This window comes from Astatotilapia calliptera, chromosome 20 (genome assembly GCF_964374335.1).
Source record: "Astatotilapia calliptera chromosome 20, fAstCal68.1, whole genome shotgun sequence".
Classification (NCBI taxonomy): domain Eukaryota; kingdom Metazoa; phylum Chordata; class Actinopteri; order Cichliformes; family Cichlidae; genus Astatotilapia; species Astatotilapia calliptera.
Window position 1 is genome coordinate 12,562,347 of NC_137441.1, and position 16,622 is coordinate 12,578,968.

Consider the following 16,622-nt stretch of genomic DNA (forward strand, 5'->3'; position numbering starts at 1 on the left):
CCGGTTTTACTAGGACTCGAAATGTGCCATGTGATGAGTCTTTATAGAAGTTTATAGCAACGGCCCCGGATATTCTCGAGCCATGGCTTCGAAGCCATACATTGGCTGTAAAGTATCACTCCTCTCAAAAGCCCAAAATCGTTATGAAGGGATTTTGTATACTATTGATGCAGCGAACAGCACAGTAGTTCTGGCAGAAGGTGAGTTATTTAGCTATCATCCATCCATCCATCCATCTTCATCCGCTTTGTCCGGGGCCGGGTCGCGGGGGCAGCAGCCTAAGCAAAGAGGCCCAGACCTCCCTCTCCCCAGCCACCTCCTCCAGCTTGTCCGGGGGAATACCAAGGCGTTCCCAGGCCAGCCGAGAGATATAATCTCTCCAGCGTGTCCTGGGTCTGCCCCGGGGCCTCCTCCCGGTGGGACATGCCTGGAACACCTCACCCAGGAGGCGCCCAGGGGGCATCCTTGTCAGATGCCCGAACCACCTCAGCTTAGCTATCAGTGTTCTTGAAAATCTGTCAGCGTTTCAAAAACTTGCTTTTTAAAATTTTTCTCCATTTCTAGTTATTGTCATTTAATCTTAGCTGCTGGCAAAGTTTCTGGGCTGCCTTTCCTCATAACAGCCATCCCTCAAGAGTCTCTCCATCTAAAGCAATGCATTATCAGGGACTGTAACATCTAGTCCTTTTAACTGAATTGGAAAGAAACTGGGCAAGTGAAATATGGGTGGAACTTTCCTAACTTTATCCATTGTTTTTCTTTTCACTAGTCAAGTGTTTTGGAACTGAGGGACGGCCAACAGATAGGCCAACGTCACCCAAAGATGATGTCTATGAGTACATTACTTTCCGGGGAAGTGATATTAAGGATATTACACTGGGTGACCCTCCAAGGTATCACCATGGCCTGCCTCAGGATCCTGCAATAATACAGGTGTACAAAAACTGCTTGGTTACACCCTCCTTCTTCTAAAAACAGACTAAGTATGTATATGTGTGTTTAAACATTAACATATTTGGTTCATCCAGACCTCCAGTTCAGGCGCTTCAAGCATCCAATCTACCGTTGGATCACTCAGCCCTTTAAGGATGCCTGCCTACAACCAGGTTGCTGCTAGCTCTCTGCTTAATCAGCAGTATGTTGCAGCTCTCGGCCTTGGTAAATCAATGACAGCAAGTTTCTAACAAGTTAATTGACTAAAAAAATTAAATTTAAATGGGTTCTTTCTATACTACACACTTCATATCCTTTACCCAGGGCCTTTACTTCAAGGCTTACTTGCTCAAAGAGGTCCCATGGTGGAAAAGGCTGTTCAAACTGTCAGTGTAAAGACATTTAGGCAGAGAGGAGGTGCGAGTGGATCCCAGCAGCAGGAGCAACAAGAAGAACAAGGACAGCAGCAGCAGAATAGGAGGCAGCCCAAGGGGACGAGAGGAACAAATATTCAAACCACAAGGGTCACTGAAGCCACCAGTGAGTAAACAATGTTGCAGCAATGAGAAGGAAATGCTGTTAAAGTACTGTGATGTTTCCCAAGTGAAACAGGTTGATTAACTGTGGAGGAGTATGTATGTTTTGGGGAAAATAATGGGGTATTTTTCTAGGCAGCTACATGCACTTAAAACTAAGTGTAGCTGTTGTGGGTGTCTTTGCAGTGCAATCAGACCCAAGTGGATCCACTTCTCAAGACAGTCAGCAGCAAAATGCTGAAACCAGGCCACCTGCTAGAAAAAGACAAGGTATTAAACATGCACGTTTCCAGTAGACTTGAAAATCAGAAAGGACATCCTTGTATACAAAACAAACTTGAGGTGCACTTAATAAAAAATAAATAATAATCTTAGGACCTCGACGGCGCAGGAACCGCAGAAGAGGCCAGCTGATGGTGGCTAATGCTCCATCTCCCACCCTTAAATTTGACACAGACTTTGATTTTGATTCCTCAAACGCACAATTCATTAAGGAGGTGCTTGAGGAGAAGTTCCAGGAGAGGCTGACTCTAAAAGGTTGGTTATCAGCTGGAGTTGCCAACAATGCACCACTTTTTTTTCTTTTTTTTTTTTTTAAAATCACCTGCTTTGTCAGTTAATTCTCTTTGAAGGAATGCTGTCAATTTAAAGGTATGCATTATTAATGTTGTGGCATCTTCATGGAAGTTGTGCTCTCATGTAACTCTGTTTGAATGAGTTAAAGGTGTGGTGACAAAAATGAATGTTTGAATAGAAGTAAATTTGCATTCAGGTAAAATAAGCCTTCTTAATGCCATGTTTCTCTCTGGCCGATAGATAGATAGATAGATAGATATAATTTCTTTAGTGGTTGTTTGTGTGGGTTTTTTTTTTTTTTAAATAAATGCAATAGCTGAAAACCAGGGAATTGGTCTGTCCTTCCACTGTCAGTACTTTTTTTTTTTTCTGTTTTCAGATGGGAATTCTGAGGGAAGGGAAACGGAGGGGTTGCAGCTGAGTTCAGGGGAGGATCGTTTTGGTCCAAAGTGCTACTATGACAAAGCAAAGTCTTTCTTTGACAACATCTCATCTGATAATGGGCTCAGGTAATCAACTGACTCTCTTTGTCTTATATAAAAGTTGGTCTTTGTACAGATATGTGCTCATGGCTATTTATGTACATCAATGGTTTCAGACTGACGTGGGCAGAGGAGCGAAAGCGCAATCTGGAGACTTTTGGTGTCCCTGGGCGTTTCCTGAGGGGCCAAGGATTCAGAGGTGGATATACCAGAAGAGGACGAGGTGCTGCTCGAGTCTAACTCAAAGAAATGCAACTGGGCGGCTGTACAGATCAGTTTCATACAAAGGCAGTAAAGCCACCTTGACTGATTTCGTACCCTATTTCTGGAAGGTACTGGATCCCCTGTAAGAATCTTGCCCCCCTCTTCTTGACAGACCTTTTGATATTTAGTACAGTGAAGAAATCACAAGGGCAATAATGAAGGCTGTATTGCATTTGGAAGAGGTGCTATGCTGTGCATGTTTGTTTACAGTCTGTTTACTGGGATACGTGATGGAACTAAGCCATCATTATTACAGCTGTGCTGTAACCAGTCAAAACGTCTGTCATTAAAAAGTTTAACATTATTTCGTTGACATTTGACCTTGTTTTTATGTGGGTAAAATTTACTCCAACTTTTCTTTTTTTTTTTTTTTTTTTTTTTTTTGTTTAAAAGGGGGAAACCATGAATGCTTCAGTTTCTACTTTTGTTTGCTACTTGCACATTTGTAAATTCTTGCTTTTGCCTTTTGGGAGTATTAATCAGATTTGTCCATTCAATGTTGCATAGTATTAATATAATGAACAAAAGGAGCTTTCAGACTTAAGACTTAATTTGGTATAATCAAGGGAATGAGTTGAATGTAAATAAAATGGATGTGCTGATACACCTGTTATGAGACTAAAAGACATTTTGTTGCACAAGTAAGCATTTAAAAATTCTTAGTTGTACAATCCTAATTATAAATAATCTGGGATAGTATCTGTGTTCTATGGCTGTTTCTTTGTCCTTTTAAGAAGGATCACTCCTTTAAACAACGTTTGCAATATATTCAAGATTCGATTATATAAACTGGCAATAAAAATTTTTTTAAAAAGCGTAAATGTCACACTGAATTATAAGATTACACGTTCCCTGATTCAGCACGTGAGGGGCAAGTGCTGTTGTTAAAAAGTAAACACTCCACAGTGAACGGTGGGATTCTCACATTTCCTGAAATGCTGAAAGCAACTTTGGCTACAGCTGATCCTTAAAGGTTTTGCGCACTGAGCAGCGTGTGCTCCAAGCAGACTGCTTTCTTGAATCAAACGATACCCCGTCTACAGTGAGGGGAAAGTGGTAGGCTACTCACTGCCTGGACTATACCAAAATCTGAGGGAGAGGGATTTGTCCCTTACCATCATATCCCTTTATATGCATGTAATTATTTGCACGCAGATAATAAATAATAGCTTAAGGGAAATCCTGTTTAATGCCATTCAGATAAGTCAAGTGTTTTCTAATTTTCCATCTTTCGCGACATGGCTCTGGTTTGGTCAGTACCCCTATTCCTGGTAATGGAGAAACTATGTAACCAAATAGAAGGCTGCGCTCGAGATAATAAATATTAGAATAAAAGCGGCTCTTTTATTTCCCATATGACAAAATGTCGGTGGCGTTTTCATCGGCGCGCCCCAGAAGTAAAGGGGAGGTGACACAGCAAACCATTCAAAAGGTAAAAAAATCCTAAAACGTCGCGACATTTCTATTTAGATATTCTAGCATGGGAGTATGTGATCCCCCTCCAGTGCAGAGAAAGTAGCCAGTGGTGAATATCAAAGAAATGGCAACTGGTATTGGAACGTTACAGTCAATTGAAGGTGCGAACCAAACAAAGCCATCGCGGTGATGTAGACGAGCGCTCGGCTTAACGCCGGCTGGATCTCTGCTTTCTTGGTGATGCTGTCTGTCATCCTCGCAGATATTTTGAGACGAATGGGAATATTTTTGTGTGAGAAATTGGAAATCAGTTTTATTTCCTCGCAAGATGGTTAACAAGAATTCTCAAAGCAGCAGCTCTGCCCTGGTGTTTAATTAAGTAGGCTATAGATTGAAATTGAAGGCAGGTGTTACAGTATATGTCCTAGGGCACCGCTTTTATCCTTGATTGAACCGTTTAGCGCGAAAGTAAAACGTAAACCCTATCCTTGAAAGCCAGACTTTCAACCGGCGTCCTAAATAAAGACAGTGAAAAATGAGTTCTTCTTTTGGCTCTGTTATATAAAAAGAAAATGAAAAAGATGACCCAGAAAAAAACACTCAAGGGCTGGATAAAGTTCTGAGAATCAAGCACAGCACTGTTTTAATAGAGTATTTGTTAGTTAATAATTTACTATACACTTATAGGACTTCAGATACAGTGGAATGAAGTTGTTTTATTATTTTCCAAAGATGCTGGATGAAAATCATCATTTAATACAGTGCATAATGGATTACCAAAGCAAAGGCAAGACGGCTGAATGCACACAGTAAGTGGTTTCGTCTTTCCTCCCTGACCAATACCTGCTAAATATCAAAGCACAATTAAGACTGGTTTTCTTCTTCTTCTTCCTCCAGGTATCAGCAGATCCTGCACAGAAATCTTGTTTACTTGGCCACAATAGCTGATTCAAATCAGAACATGCAGTCATTACTACCTGCGGTAAGTGTGATTTGTGACTCCAGTAATGGCAACTATGAAATATAAGTATACACTGTGTCCACTGAGAAAATAGAACATTAATCGAAAACAGAAAATAGATGCATATAAATACAGTGTGAAAAAAATGAACTGCATATCATTTATGACTGCCGCTACTTAAATATTACGTCTCTACACCTTTAGCCTCCGACTTCCAGTATGTCTTTGGGTCCTGGAGGGATGGGCCAGAGTGGGGGACATGCTCAAAGTAACCTCAATGACAACATGGGACCAGCACTGCCCCCGACATCAATGATGCAGAGCCAAATGAGTAATGGTGAGAGTTAATTGCATACCTGTGTTTTACAGATAAGCCCTGAATCACTTATTTCAGCCCAAAGATGCCTCCCGATTTTGTTGTCTGTCCAGTGTCTTGCTTGCTCGTCTGATTCTGACTTAGTTGCATGTTTGTCTGCAGACACAGTACCATGTCTTGTCTGCCACAGTGCCCGCACTTCTATATTGCTTCATTGCCTTTAAGTATCTGTGGTTTTAAGTTCAGCCAATGAGTCAGATTGTTTCACAGTTATGTTACTATATTCCCTCTTCTTGTGAAAAAAATATACACACATCCTTAACGTGCGTTACTCTACCTTTGTTCAACCATGCACGTCTCCTGTGAAGATGAACTGAATGTGGGGCCGTGGTTAACATGACATGGCACCACAGGGGAATGTGTGGTGGCTGCTCTGACTGTGCGTGTGTGTTGTCAGGGCCCAACCATGCCCCCATGCAGCAGCAGTCTGGTCAGGTGCAGTCGGCTATTCCCTCCACCTCCCTCAGCCTGCCAGCAAGCAGCTATGGCAGCTCGGTCCCTGGGTACAGCCACGCTGCGCCCTCCTCCCAGGGCAGCATGATCCAGGGCCCTGGGCCTGGTTATGGCTCTTCCTCCTCTTCTTCCTCCACATCCTCATCCTCTTCTTCCTCCTCCCGCAGCAACCTCAACATGCATTCCAACCAAGGTGAGCCAGGTATCGTAAAGCCCAGTCATCAGGAATTGGTCTCTAAACCATCATGATCTGATAGTCAGGAGTTACCATCTCTCGAGATGCAAGATGCCGTACTTGTTTTTTACTTGTTTATGTGTATTATACAAGATTTGGCATTTAGAGGATGGGAATGATGAAAATAATATTTTCAAGTTTTCAGGGTGAAATACTGTACATGGTAGCTGTGCCCCTTTTGAGCTTGCATAAAAAACATGCTTGCATGCATATCTTAAACTTTCCTCCTGTGTAACAGACAAATACGAAACACATTCAGTTCATCAGTGAGGTGTCCTGCCTCCCTCCTTCTTCCCTTTGCTTCAGGTTTAACTTCTCCTACTTTTTGAGATGCACCCCTCCTTTCCCTGGATGTCCGTGTGTATTTATCGTACTTCTGTTAATGTGCTGACTTCGCTGGCTTTGTTTACACTTAAAGCAGCATCTTGAAAGCATTTCTTTAAAGATATTTTTTTAAAAGACCCTTGACTGCTGTATGCTATGGATCCCTTTTGGCTTTCCTCTTGTGTCCTGATTGCCTTGGACCTCCTTCTACATTTGTTTGTTTGTGTAACTATACACATTTCTGTCAGGCTCAGATCTGGAAATTCTGCTTATGCTCCAGAAGGCTGTGCATTCTGAAGCATAAGCAGGATTTATCAGCATTATAGATGAAGTTTATCTCTATATATTAATGTACAAGATCTCCCCCTCCCCCCAAATAATCCCACCTCCTCCACAGTCTCCATGATGCACCAGCAGTCTGCCACACCACACTACTCCTCAGCCCAAGCTGGGGGGCAACATTATCAGGGACAGCAGGCTATGGGCATGATGGGTCAGGGCAGTCAAGGAAACAGCATGATGTCTCAGAGGCCCATGGGATCCTACCGCTCTTCTCAGCAAGGTAGGTGGCAAGATTTCTTTATGCTGCTTTGGTATGGCTGTTGTTTCAGTGAGTTTATTTGGACTGATTTGTGTACTTATGTACACTTGTGTGGGTGGTTGTGTGTGAACACCTGAATGTCTGGCGAATAGTTTTCCAGGTCTTCCAAGTGTGACGGTGGTTGCCAGTATCTAAGTTTTGAGATGGATTGAGATGAAAGCCATAGTTGCTGCAAAAGCCCCTGATAAGTAGGTAGTATTGGTAGTATGATGTTCCAAGATTATAAAACGAGAGTGATATTAGACATCTGGAATTGTGTAGGCTCTAGTTGCCTTCCTGTAACTTTAAGAAGTAGCCTGGAGATGTATCACTTGTGTCACTTTAAGTTCCCATCTCTGTAAATCACCTAACTTGCAATGTCAGTGCGTGCCTAATAATAGCTCCACTCTGTCCCTTTGTGTCTTTCAAAGGGTGCAGGCTTTGAAGGCATGTAGTAACTTAGATTTAGAAGAAGCATGTGATACTAATTCCAGTGCAACAGGCCGTACCCTATTGCATTATAGTGTGAAGTGCTTCCAGATAGATGTGTGTTACAGGAATATTGTGTCCATGGTTAAGCTGTGTGGATTTCCCACCAGCCTTTGGTTGTGCAGCAGCTGGAAGGGATATTTTGATTATCTATAGCTAATTGGTCATATCTGGAAGTGCAAAAGACATGTACAGTTGTGGTGAGAAGTTTATATGCACTCATCATGGACATGGATGTCATGGTAATCTGGTGTTTCAAATGATTTGAATGATTTCTCTGAACTGTTCTTGGAATGATTGTACAGCAATCAGTTGTCTTTAGTGCACTTGTTGTTAATTTAATGAAACTGAAACCAAATATTAGTGTGGATGTATGTATATATTGTAACCTGTCTGAACCTGTGTGAATCTGAATTTATTGAATTAAAGATGTATGTTGTACAATCATTCCACCCCAGAAAAATCATCAAAACCCTGAAATTTGCATGGCATCTGCCCATGGTGAGTGAATATAAACTTCTGACCACAACTGTATGTTTTAGATTGCTTTGGTATGAGTGCGTTCTGTGATTCTGCCCATCTTTGTATGGAATTTTTGGCTTTGTTGTAGATTGAAGGGAGATTAGACTATGCTGACTTTTGTTGCAGTTTTCAGAGTACTTGTTATTTTGTAATTTTTTTTATTCTCTAAGATCCAGTTCAGATAAAAAAAACAAAACGGAAGTGGAATCTGGAGTTTCTGCACACCACCACCAAACAAATCCTAATTTTCCAGAATAACAGACCTTCTGTACTTCACACTTTATCTTCAAAAATTGCATATCATGCATTTTTCATTCAACCAAGCAGTGCAATTGTTTCACTTCAATTACTAAATCTAAAATTTGGATAAAAAAATAAATCTTCCTTCATATTATTTTTATTTAATATTATCAATTTAATCTATTGAAAATCATTTTCAGTGACTTGTACAGTACTCTATTTACACATAAGTTATAAAACATCATTACTGTAATATTAATTATTTTTATTTTAAGCTATTTTTAGTTCTCCTGGCCACAGCCATGTCCAACACATGGCCAGTTGGTTTGACCAGTTGTTTAACCAATCATGGTCTTACCTGTCTTGCAGGATCTGCACAGCAGTACATGGGACAAGACGAGTTCTACGGAGAGCAGTATGGACACACTCAGAGCTCCAGCGAGCCCATAAACCAGCAGTATTACCCTGATGGTAATCGTGCACATCCATAAACTTCATACACACAGCTTTCAAACACACAACCCGCATTGTAGGTCATTCCATTTCCCTTTAGCACTGTCCTACAGGCCTGAGCCAGATTTATTGCTGAAGCTCTTCCTCCCAACTTTTCACTGTGGGAGACAAAAGTAATGAAAAAAAAATTGAAAACTCTGACATTGGTCTATTTTCTGCCACTGTGTCTGTGTCCATACTGTCCCCTTTGGTGTGCCGAAATTTCAGATTTCAGAGAGCGATATAGCAGCGTGTCACAGAGAGAGCTCAAACTTCATCTGGGGTGGTTTTTTTTAAAAAAAAATGCTTTGTGTAATACGTTGAAGTGAAAAGGCTGGCAAAATGGTGTTCGTGTGAAAATTTGTTGACAGACATTTATTATGAATGTTTCAGCTGCAACCTGCAAATAATAACTTCTCTTTCGTCTGTCACTGGATTTTGCCTTAGCAGAGGAGTTTTTGCATGTGTTGAATCGTGTTCTCTGCAGGTCACGGGGAGTATTCATATCAACAGTCCTCTTATGGGGAACAAGGGTATGATAGATCATTTGATGAATCCTCACAACATTACTATGAAGGAGGTAATAACATTTCTTAATTTAAATTGCATTTCTATATTTTATTGTTTAAATAAATACTTAACTATAGTAATGTGCATCTGATATGTCTACCTCCAGGGAACTCTCAGTACAGTCAACAGCAGGCCCAGTATCAACAGAGCTCTGGCCAGCAGCAAGCCTTCAGCCAACAGCAGTACTCTTCTCAACAAGGCTACAGTGGACAGCCCCAGGGATATGGTGAGAGTGACTCATACAGTCGTTTTTGTGCATCCAGGCAAATTTAAACACGCACATAAAATAACTGAAAACATCCACCTAATTGAACTCCTGTGCTACAGGTCCAGTCCAGGGAGGATCATCTCAATATTCTCAGTATCAGCAGAGTCAAAGCCAACAGTATGGATCCTACCGATCTTCCCAGGGAGGCCCTGGAGCGCAGACGCAGAGGCCGTTCTCCTATGAACAGGTACATGAGATGTTTTAACTTAAAGCAAAATGTATGTATTATTTAGGTATAGACATACTGGCACAAGTCTGTGCACGAAACAAGAGTAATAAAATAACACAGGACCTTGCTAGACCCCCTTTGTCTCAAAGGATTGTAATTGAATTTGACCATGATCTAAAACACTGTTTCCTGTTTCCTTATATAATTACACAGAGCAACAGAAAATCAGATTCATGTAGGACCAGTGAAGTAAAAAAAGATGTTGTAGTGTGTGTCTGTTTTAGTACTAATAGAAACATATACTCTGAAAGCACCATGCAGACAGTTGTGGTCAGACGTTTACATGCATTCATCATCAGCATGAATATGGTGTAACTGTTCATTTCCCACGGTGGAGAGCATGCATCTTTAATGAATAACTTGTTCTTATGTACATGCTTCTTTAATGACTTAAAAACCAAGAATTGGGTGCACATCTTTGAAATAATTTTTGGGTTTTCTGTAATCCACACAGGCTCAAAATGTTATATACAGACTAAAATATATACCTACATCTCCAGTAGTATTTGGTTAAATGTTCTTTAGCAATTTACACCTCAACCAGACACTTCTAGTAGCCATCAACAAGCTTCTGACATAATCCAAGTTCAGTATTTGGCTGCTCTCATTGGCAGAACTGGTGGAGTTAATTTAAATTGGCTGGTTTCCCAGCAGAGAACCTTTTAAGCATAGTCCAAAGATTTTCAGATTTTCAGATTCCAGTTCATTTCATGTTTGAACCTTGGGAATTCCCTGGGTTGTTTCTGAATATCCTAAATAATTTCCTCTCATCTGAGGGTGACATTTTGGTCTTCTTCCAGATCCTGGCAAAGTCGTGACACATCTGAATAATTTATATTTATTTATAATTGTTTGAATTAATGATCCTGAAATCTACAGCTGTTTTGAATTGGTTCTAAGAGACCGTCCCAACTTGATTAAATCTACAATTCTCCTTTTTAGATCTCCACTTTAGAGTTTCCCAGACATTTCCCATTGTTTTAAGTATCGGTCTACATCTTGAAGATGTATGTTAGAGTCATTCCACCAAAAAGAACAGTTCAAAAAATAACTAAAAACCAAATATTGTCTTTAAATTTATGCCCATGATGAGTATATGTAAATGTCCAACCACAACTTTAAGCAGTATATAAATAAATAAATAAATAAATAAATCCAATTAAACATATATTTTTTCTAATTTCAGGGTCAATATGGAAATTATCAGCAATGAGGCAGCACAATGTTTTGCTGGTGGAAGAAAATGTGCGATGGAACATTCAACAGTAATGAACTGGGCTCAGCTATGGGATTAGATCAGGCTGCCATCAGATTTATTATCCTCTCATTAATCATCATTCTAGCTAAAATAATTAATCCAGTCAAATGTGATGCTTCCCTCCTCCGTTTTAATTTCAACAGGGTTGTAGCTGGTTGTGGTGCTTGCAAAACCAAGGCAGTTAATGTAACCATTCTATACAAGCTACTAAAAAGGGCGCTGTGGAGTTGTCACATGCACCTCAGCCACATGCACAAATAAACTTGTTCTCTGTCCCCTACCTTTATTGTTTTAAGAGCTTTTGATGTTATTTTATTTTTGGTGCACAGCGCAAGTGAGACTGTGGGAGTACAAAAAAAAAGCTTATTAGCCTTGAAGAGAATATTCTTTGATATTTGATAGAAGACTATAAATCTTGCTCTTATTCCTGGTATAAACACTGTTATATCTCATGGTACATCCTTAAAAAAAGGTGAAAATGTTGGTCGTTAAACCTGACTTGATCATGGGGTTTGTCTGTGTTAGTCAAACTGTGATGTGTTGCTGTGTGGTATAACATTATGTGTTTTCACTCTCTACATATGTCTTGCTGAGGTAATCGACATAATAGATAGTTGACAGACGAAAACTTAACAATGTGTATCATTGTCCATGATAATCTTACATCGTGGTAGTATTTTTGACACTATATTTTGAGTGGCATCGCTCTGCGCCGGCTTATAGCGTCTGTGCAGAGGTAAGGAGTGTTGCGCTCTGATGCCATAAAGTAATGATTTTTACATAAAATTGCATTGCCACTTTGTCTGCACTTTATTTTACAGTGACAGTGTATGTATTGTCTAATATTTTGTATCGTAGCGTGATTCAGGCTGTTTTTAAGAGATGATACTCAAAAAGCCAAAGTAACACAGGAACAGAACAGTAACATGTCCTGCACCTCAACTTCAATAAGTGCAATACACTCAGCTCCGTCAGTCATGTTGAGGTTGGCTCTTACGGTGAACTTTACGTGATTATATGTAGTTTTTTTTGTTTGTTTGTTTGTTTTGTTTTTTTACATACAGCTGTGATAAAGACAGAGATCGTTTGTCTCAAATTATTCAGTGTTATGTTACAGGAAAAGAACAGAATGTGATAGACTATTTAAGAATATTACTTCTTTATTTACGTGACTTAGAGGCAGATATGTGAATATATCAAACATAAATCTTACTACTTTAGCAGTTTTTTTCTTTGTAATTTTTTTATTGCTATTATTTGTATTAGATCAAGGAATTCATGTAAGAAAAATAATACAATTGTTGCAGCAGTATAATTTTTGTACATGTACAAGAATTTACCTTTTTCATATTTATTATCGATCGATCTATCTGCAAGTTATTTCTTTGTTTATTTAGTTAAAAAGAAATCAGACAACTTTTTTTTTATTTCTGTGGTTGTGAGGGTCCAACTTAGCAGTATTCTGTTATAACATCTTGTTGTAACTCAACTTACCTCAGAGGGGAAGAATAACACAACAACTGTGGTCATTCTGCAGGGGTTATCAAGGATGGGAGATACCTGGCTGTCAAACAGCTGATTAACTATGTACCACAACACTGACAATCACAGGCGTCTCTAAATTGGTATCAGTTTCTCATTTTTACTGTGAACCAAACATGTGCGGCAAGTTGTTTTCCAGTTCTACGTAGTGTGTCATCACTCATGGGTGGTATGCCTTGTTAGTGTGCGTGTCGGTGTGTGTGGATGTGCGAGAAGGAGAGTTTGATGTGCATAATCCAAATATGAATGTTATCTACTTATCTATTGTAAGACTGCATCGCCTGATCTTTTCTGCTGTCTTTTGTTACTATTTGCTATACAAAAATAAATTGACATTCACCTTTTGTGTGTCTGGATTTTGTCATCTGAACGTGAGTCAGAGATTCTTTAATATTTCATTGTATGCTCATTGGTCACTTCATTAGGCACACCTGTTCTTCAGATTACTAGGCAATAATTTAGACAACTTAATATGCTCAGGTTTAAGCCAAGCATCAGAATGAGGAAGAAATGTGATTTCTTTACTTTGTAGTTGCTGGTGCCTGGTGGGCCATCTCTAGGGTTTCCAAAGAAGGGTCTCAAAAAGAGAAAATATCCAGTGAAGAGCAATTCAGAGTAAAAATGTCGCCAGAGAAGAATGGCCAAACTGCTTTGAGCTAAGAGGAAGGCAGCTTTTTAAATCTATTCAAAGAAGAAGTAAGGCAATTTTAAAGGCAAAAGGGGGTTTCAACCTGGTACTTGTAAGGTTTACTTAATAAAGTCTCCATCATGTGTAGATTGCAACATGGTTAGGTCACAACCAAACTTCAGGAGCCCTTTTTTTTTGTTAAGGTAGACACATTTTAGAGTTTTGAGTTGAAAATATGAGTTCTTTGGCGGTTCAGGTATGGGGTTTCCTTTTCTTTTGTAGCACAGCAGGTGGCGGTAGTGGACCGCAAAGCAACGGCAAAGACTGATTTTGACCGGTGGGGCTTCCGTACATGTGTTGGTCGTAGTCGGTAAACGTGTGATGGGTAGTTGCGATCGTTTTGGAAACGCCAAATAATTATACATATACAAGGAAAATCCATGAATGGACGTTTAGATTTGATAAACCCTTACCTAGTTCCCCGATAGTTTCCTGTTTATCACGCTGGTGGAGATGCGTATTAACGTAAACGGTCGACGTGACATTGACAGATCGCTTTTAGCTACTTTAAAACTGTAACCGGTGTCTGTTTGTTGAACGCTATAATGTTGGCAGCGTTGTCTCGATTTAAAATCCCTCGCCGACCATCCTCGGAATTACTTTTAAGATGTATTTTCGAACAAAAGGTCGAAAGAGGTGAGCTGAGCCCCCTCACACTCAGTTCTGTGACTTGTAGTAGGAAAGTCGGCGGTGTCAGAGATGTCAGCACCTCGAGTACACTGTGCACCAAAGTCCGCGGAAACTCCAAGAAAAGGGAGATGTCTGAAAAGAAACTGGTATGTTAAGTTAAAGCGTATTTTACACGTCTTATTTCTCAGGATATTTGCATATTTACAAAGCATAAACACACCTGTCGTGGAGACTATCAGAGTCGTAAGCATGGTTCACTCTACTGTGACATTGCTTCTTTTTGCGCCTCACAGACCCGTCACTTTGTGGACCACCGCCGTGTGAAGCTGGTGGCTGGGTCAGGGGGTAAAGGGGCCAGCAGCTTTCACAGTGAGCCTCGGAAAGAGTGGGGTGGACCGGATGGAGGGAATGGAGGTGACGGAGGAAGCATCATTATAAAGGGTAAGTTTGATTGGTTACAGGAATGTTTATTTGCACTATTTGCTATGTAGAAGTCAATATACTCTCAAGAGCAAACATACGGTAATTTTTCAATCTTCCGTTGTTCAGTTTCTGTGAGCCTGTGTGAATTGAAGCCTCAGCTTTTTGCTCTTAGCTGGCAGGAGTGGCGCCCGATGTAGTTTTTATGCTGCTGTAGCCCAACTGCTTCAAGGTTCAGCAGGTTGTCTTCCTATCAGCTCACCTCTGACCTCTGAAATCAACAAGGCATCTTCACCTGCTGAGAACTGCTGCTCACTGGATATTTTCTCTTTTCAAGACTGTTATGTATAAATCTTTGAGACCATTGTGCTGGAAAATTCCAGTAAACAAGTTTCTAAAATACTCACACCAGCCCTCCTGGCACCAACAATCCAGTCACATTCAAAGCAACTTAAGTCATGTTTCTTCGCCATATGGTGCTCTGTTTAAACTTGAGCAATTGGTCTTGACCGTGTCAAGATGTTTTATACATTAAGATGTTGCCATCTGATTAAATATATGTTTTAATGAGCACCTGGTGTACCTAATGAAGTGGCCGGTGAGTGTGTATAGACAGGAACCAAAGCCAGGATCAAATGGACAATAAATTCTTCAATAAGAATGAGTTTCTTCATGCTTTTATACGTATTCCTTTTTTGTCTGCTTTCAGCTGACCGCTTTGTCAAATCATTAGCACAAGTAGTTCCACTTTACAAGGGGGAGGATGGGGAATCGGGAGGCAGCAAGAACTGTTATGGTCGGAATGGCAGCCCAACCTACATTCGTGTGAGTCCCTGCATTTCATCATAAATGGCACCCACTTTGATCATGAGTCTGGCCTGACCTTACTTAACCTCTCCTGTGATGTTTTTTTTGTGTGTGTGTGTTTGCTTTTTTAAATCTGTAAAGGTACCATTAGGAACTGTAGTCAAGGAGCTGGGCAAAACCATACTGGACATGACTGAGCATGGTCAGGAGTATCTTGCTGCATTTGGAGGGGCTGGAGGGAAAGGGAACAGATTCTTTCTGTCAAATGAAAACCGTTCTCCAATGACAGCTACTCCTGGAATAACAGGCCAGGAGCGGCTCCTTCAACTGGAGCTTCGTACCATGGCACATGCTGGACTTGTGAGCAGACCCTGTTTCTGAAGAGAAAACTGGCGTCAGACTTTTCATCAATGCAGATGTATTGAAGTGTTTTTATTCTCTTTCATCCCATCAGGTTGGCTTTCCAAACGCTGGGAAATCATCTCTGTTGAGAGCCATCACCAATGCTAGACCTGCTGTGGCTGCTTACCCTTTTACAACTCTCAATCCTCATGTGGGCATAGTCAAGTACAGGGATCATGAGCAAGTTGCAGGTGGGTGGTTTTAAGCAAAGATTCTAATTGTCTATTGTAGGAGAAAAAAAAAGGTTATTATTATAGTATATTACAGTATGATAAAGTTGAATGATGTTGTGATTTTTTTTTTTTATCTTAACTTTATGCAGTTGCTGACATCCCAGGGATTATTCGAGGAGCCCATCTAAATCGAGGCTTAGGAATCACCTTCTTGCGCCACATAGAGCGCTGTCGTTTCCTCCTTTTTGTTCTGGACTTGTCGGCTCAAGAGCCCTGGACCCAGCTCCAACATTTGCGTTATGAACTGGACCAGTATGAACCTGGACTGTCCCAGCGGCCTCAGGCTATCATAGCCAACAAAATGGACCTATCTGAGGCCCAGGAAAAGCTGGAAACTCTTAAAAGCCACGTTTCCCAGAAGGTCATCCCTGTTTCAGCTCTCACAGGACAAAACACAGAGGAGCTCATTCTCCACCTGAGAGAGTTGTATGATGGCTACATCCAAGGGGGAGGTAATGGGTGAAGGGAGATTCAGTGGTAGGAAAAACTGGCTACTTGCTTAATAGAAAATGTGTATGATGAATATTTATATTGGACAATTTAGTCAGTATTTTAATTTCTCAATAAATAAATAAAATAATAAATAAAACACAAGAGTTTGGTGTTTAATTAATGATGGTATTTACACATACAATATTTAAATGTATTATTTTATAAAAGATGAACAGCAAAAGAGATTTTCAATGCTGCCTTTAA

The 16,622-nt window shown here is 40.3% G+C and overlaps 3 protein-coding genes across 6 annotated transcripts; all 3 read left to right on the forward strand.

The window, feature by feature from the left end:
- Positions 1-12: 12 nt before the first annotated feature.
- Positions 13-3,095, forward strand: lsm14b (LSM family member 14B). The gene is made up of 8 exons (XM_080295631.1): positions 13-200; positions 770-933; positions 1,029-1,158; positions 1,258-1,473; positions 1,656-1,739; positions 1,845-2,006; positions 2,425-2,554; positions 2,644-3,095. The coding sequence occupies exons 1-8, from the start codon at positions 83-85 to the stop codon at positions 2,765-2,767; spliced, it is 1,128 nt and encodes a 375-aa protein (XP_080151757.1). The 5' UTR covers positions 13-82; the 3' UTR covers positions 2,768-3,095.
- A 579-nt stretch (positions 3,096-3,674) lies between these two features.
- LOC145423322 (calcium-responsive transactivator-like) lies at positions 3,675-13,090 on the forward strand. 4 transcript variants are annotated; one of them, XM_080295626.1, is made up of 11 exons: positions 3,675-4,223; positions 4,940-5,016; positions 5,105-5,189; positions 5,373-5,505; positions 5,942-6,190; positions 6,954-7,118; positions 8,757-8,858; positions 9,367-9,459; positions 9,556-9,675; positions 9,777-9,904; positions 11,133-13,090. In XM_080295626.1, exons 1-11 carry the CDS (start codon positions 4,155-4,157, stop codon positions 11,157-11,159), a joined length of 1,248 nt encoding a protein of 415 aa, XP_080151752.1. In that variant the 5' UTR covers positions 3,675-4,154; the 3' UTR covers positions 11,160-13,090. The 4 variants fall into 4 exon arrangements, with proteins under 4 accessions (XP_080151752.1, XP_080151754.1, XP_080151755.1 ...); XM_080295627.1 differs by lacking the exon at positions 3,675-4,223 and adding an exon at positions 4,276-4,368; XM_080295628.1 differs by lacking the exon at positions 8,757-8,858.
- A 204-nt stretch (positions 13,091-13,294) lies between these two features.
- Positions 13,295-16,515, forward strand: mtg2 (mitochondrial ribosome-associated GTPase 2). The gene is made up of 6 exons (XM_080295630.1): positions 13,295-14,210; positions 14,358-14,505; positions 15,194-15,309; positions 15,433-15,651; positions 15,746-15,884; positions 16,016-16,515. The coding sequence occupies exons 1-6, from the start codon at positions 13,980-13,982 to the stop codon at positions 16,387-16,389; spliced, it is 1,227 nt and encodes a 408-aa protein (XP_080151756.1). The 5' UTR covers positions 13,295-13,979; the 3' UTR covers positions 16,390-16,515.
- Positions 16,516-16,622: the final 107 nt, after the last annotated feature.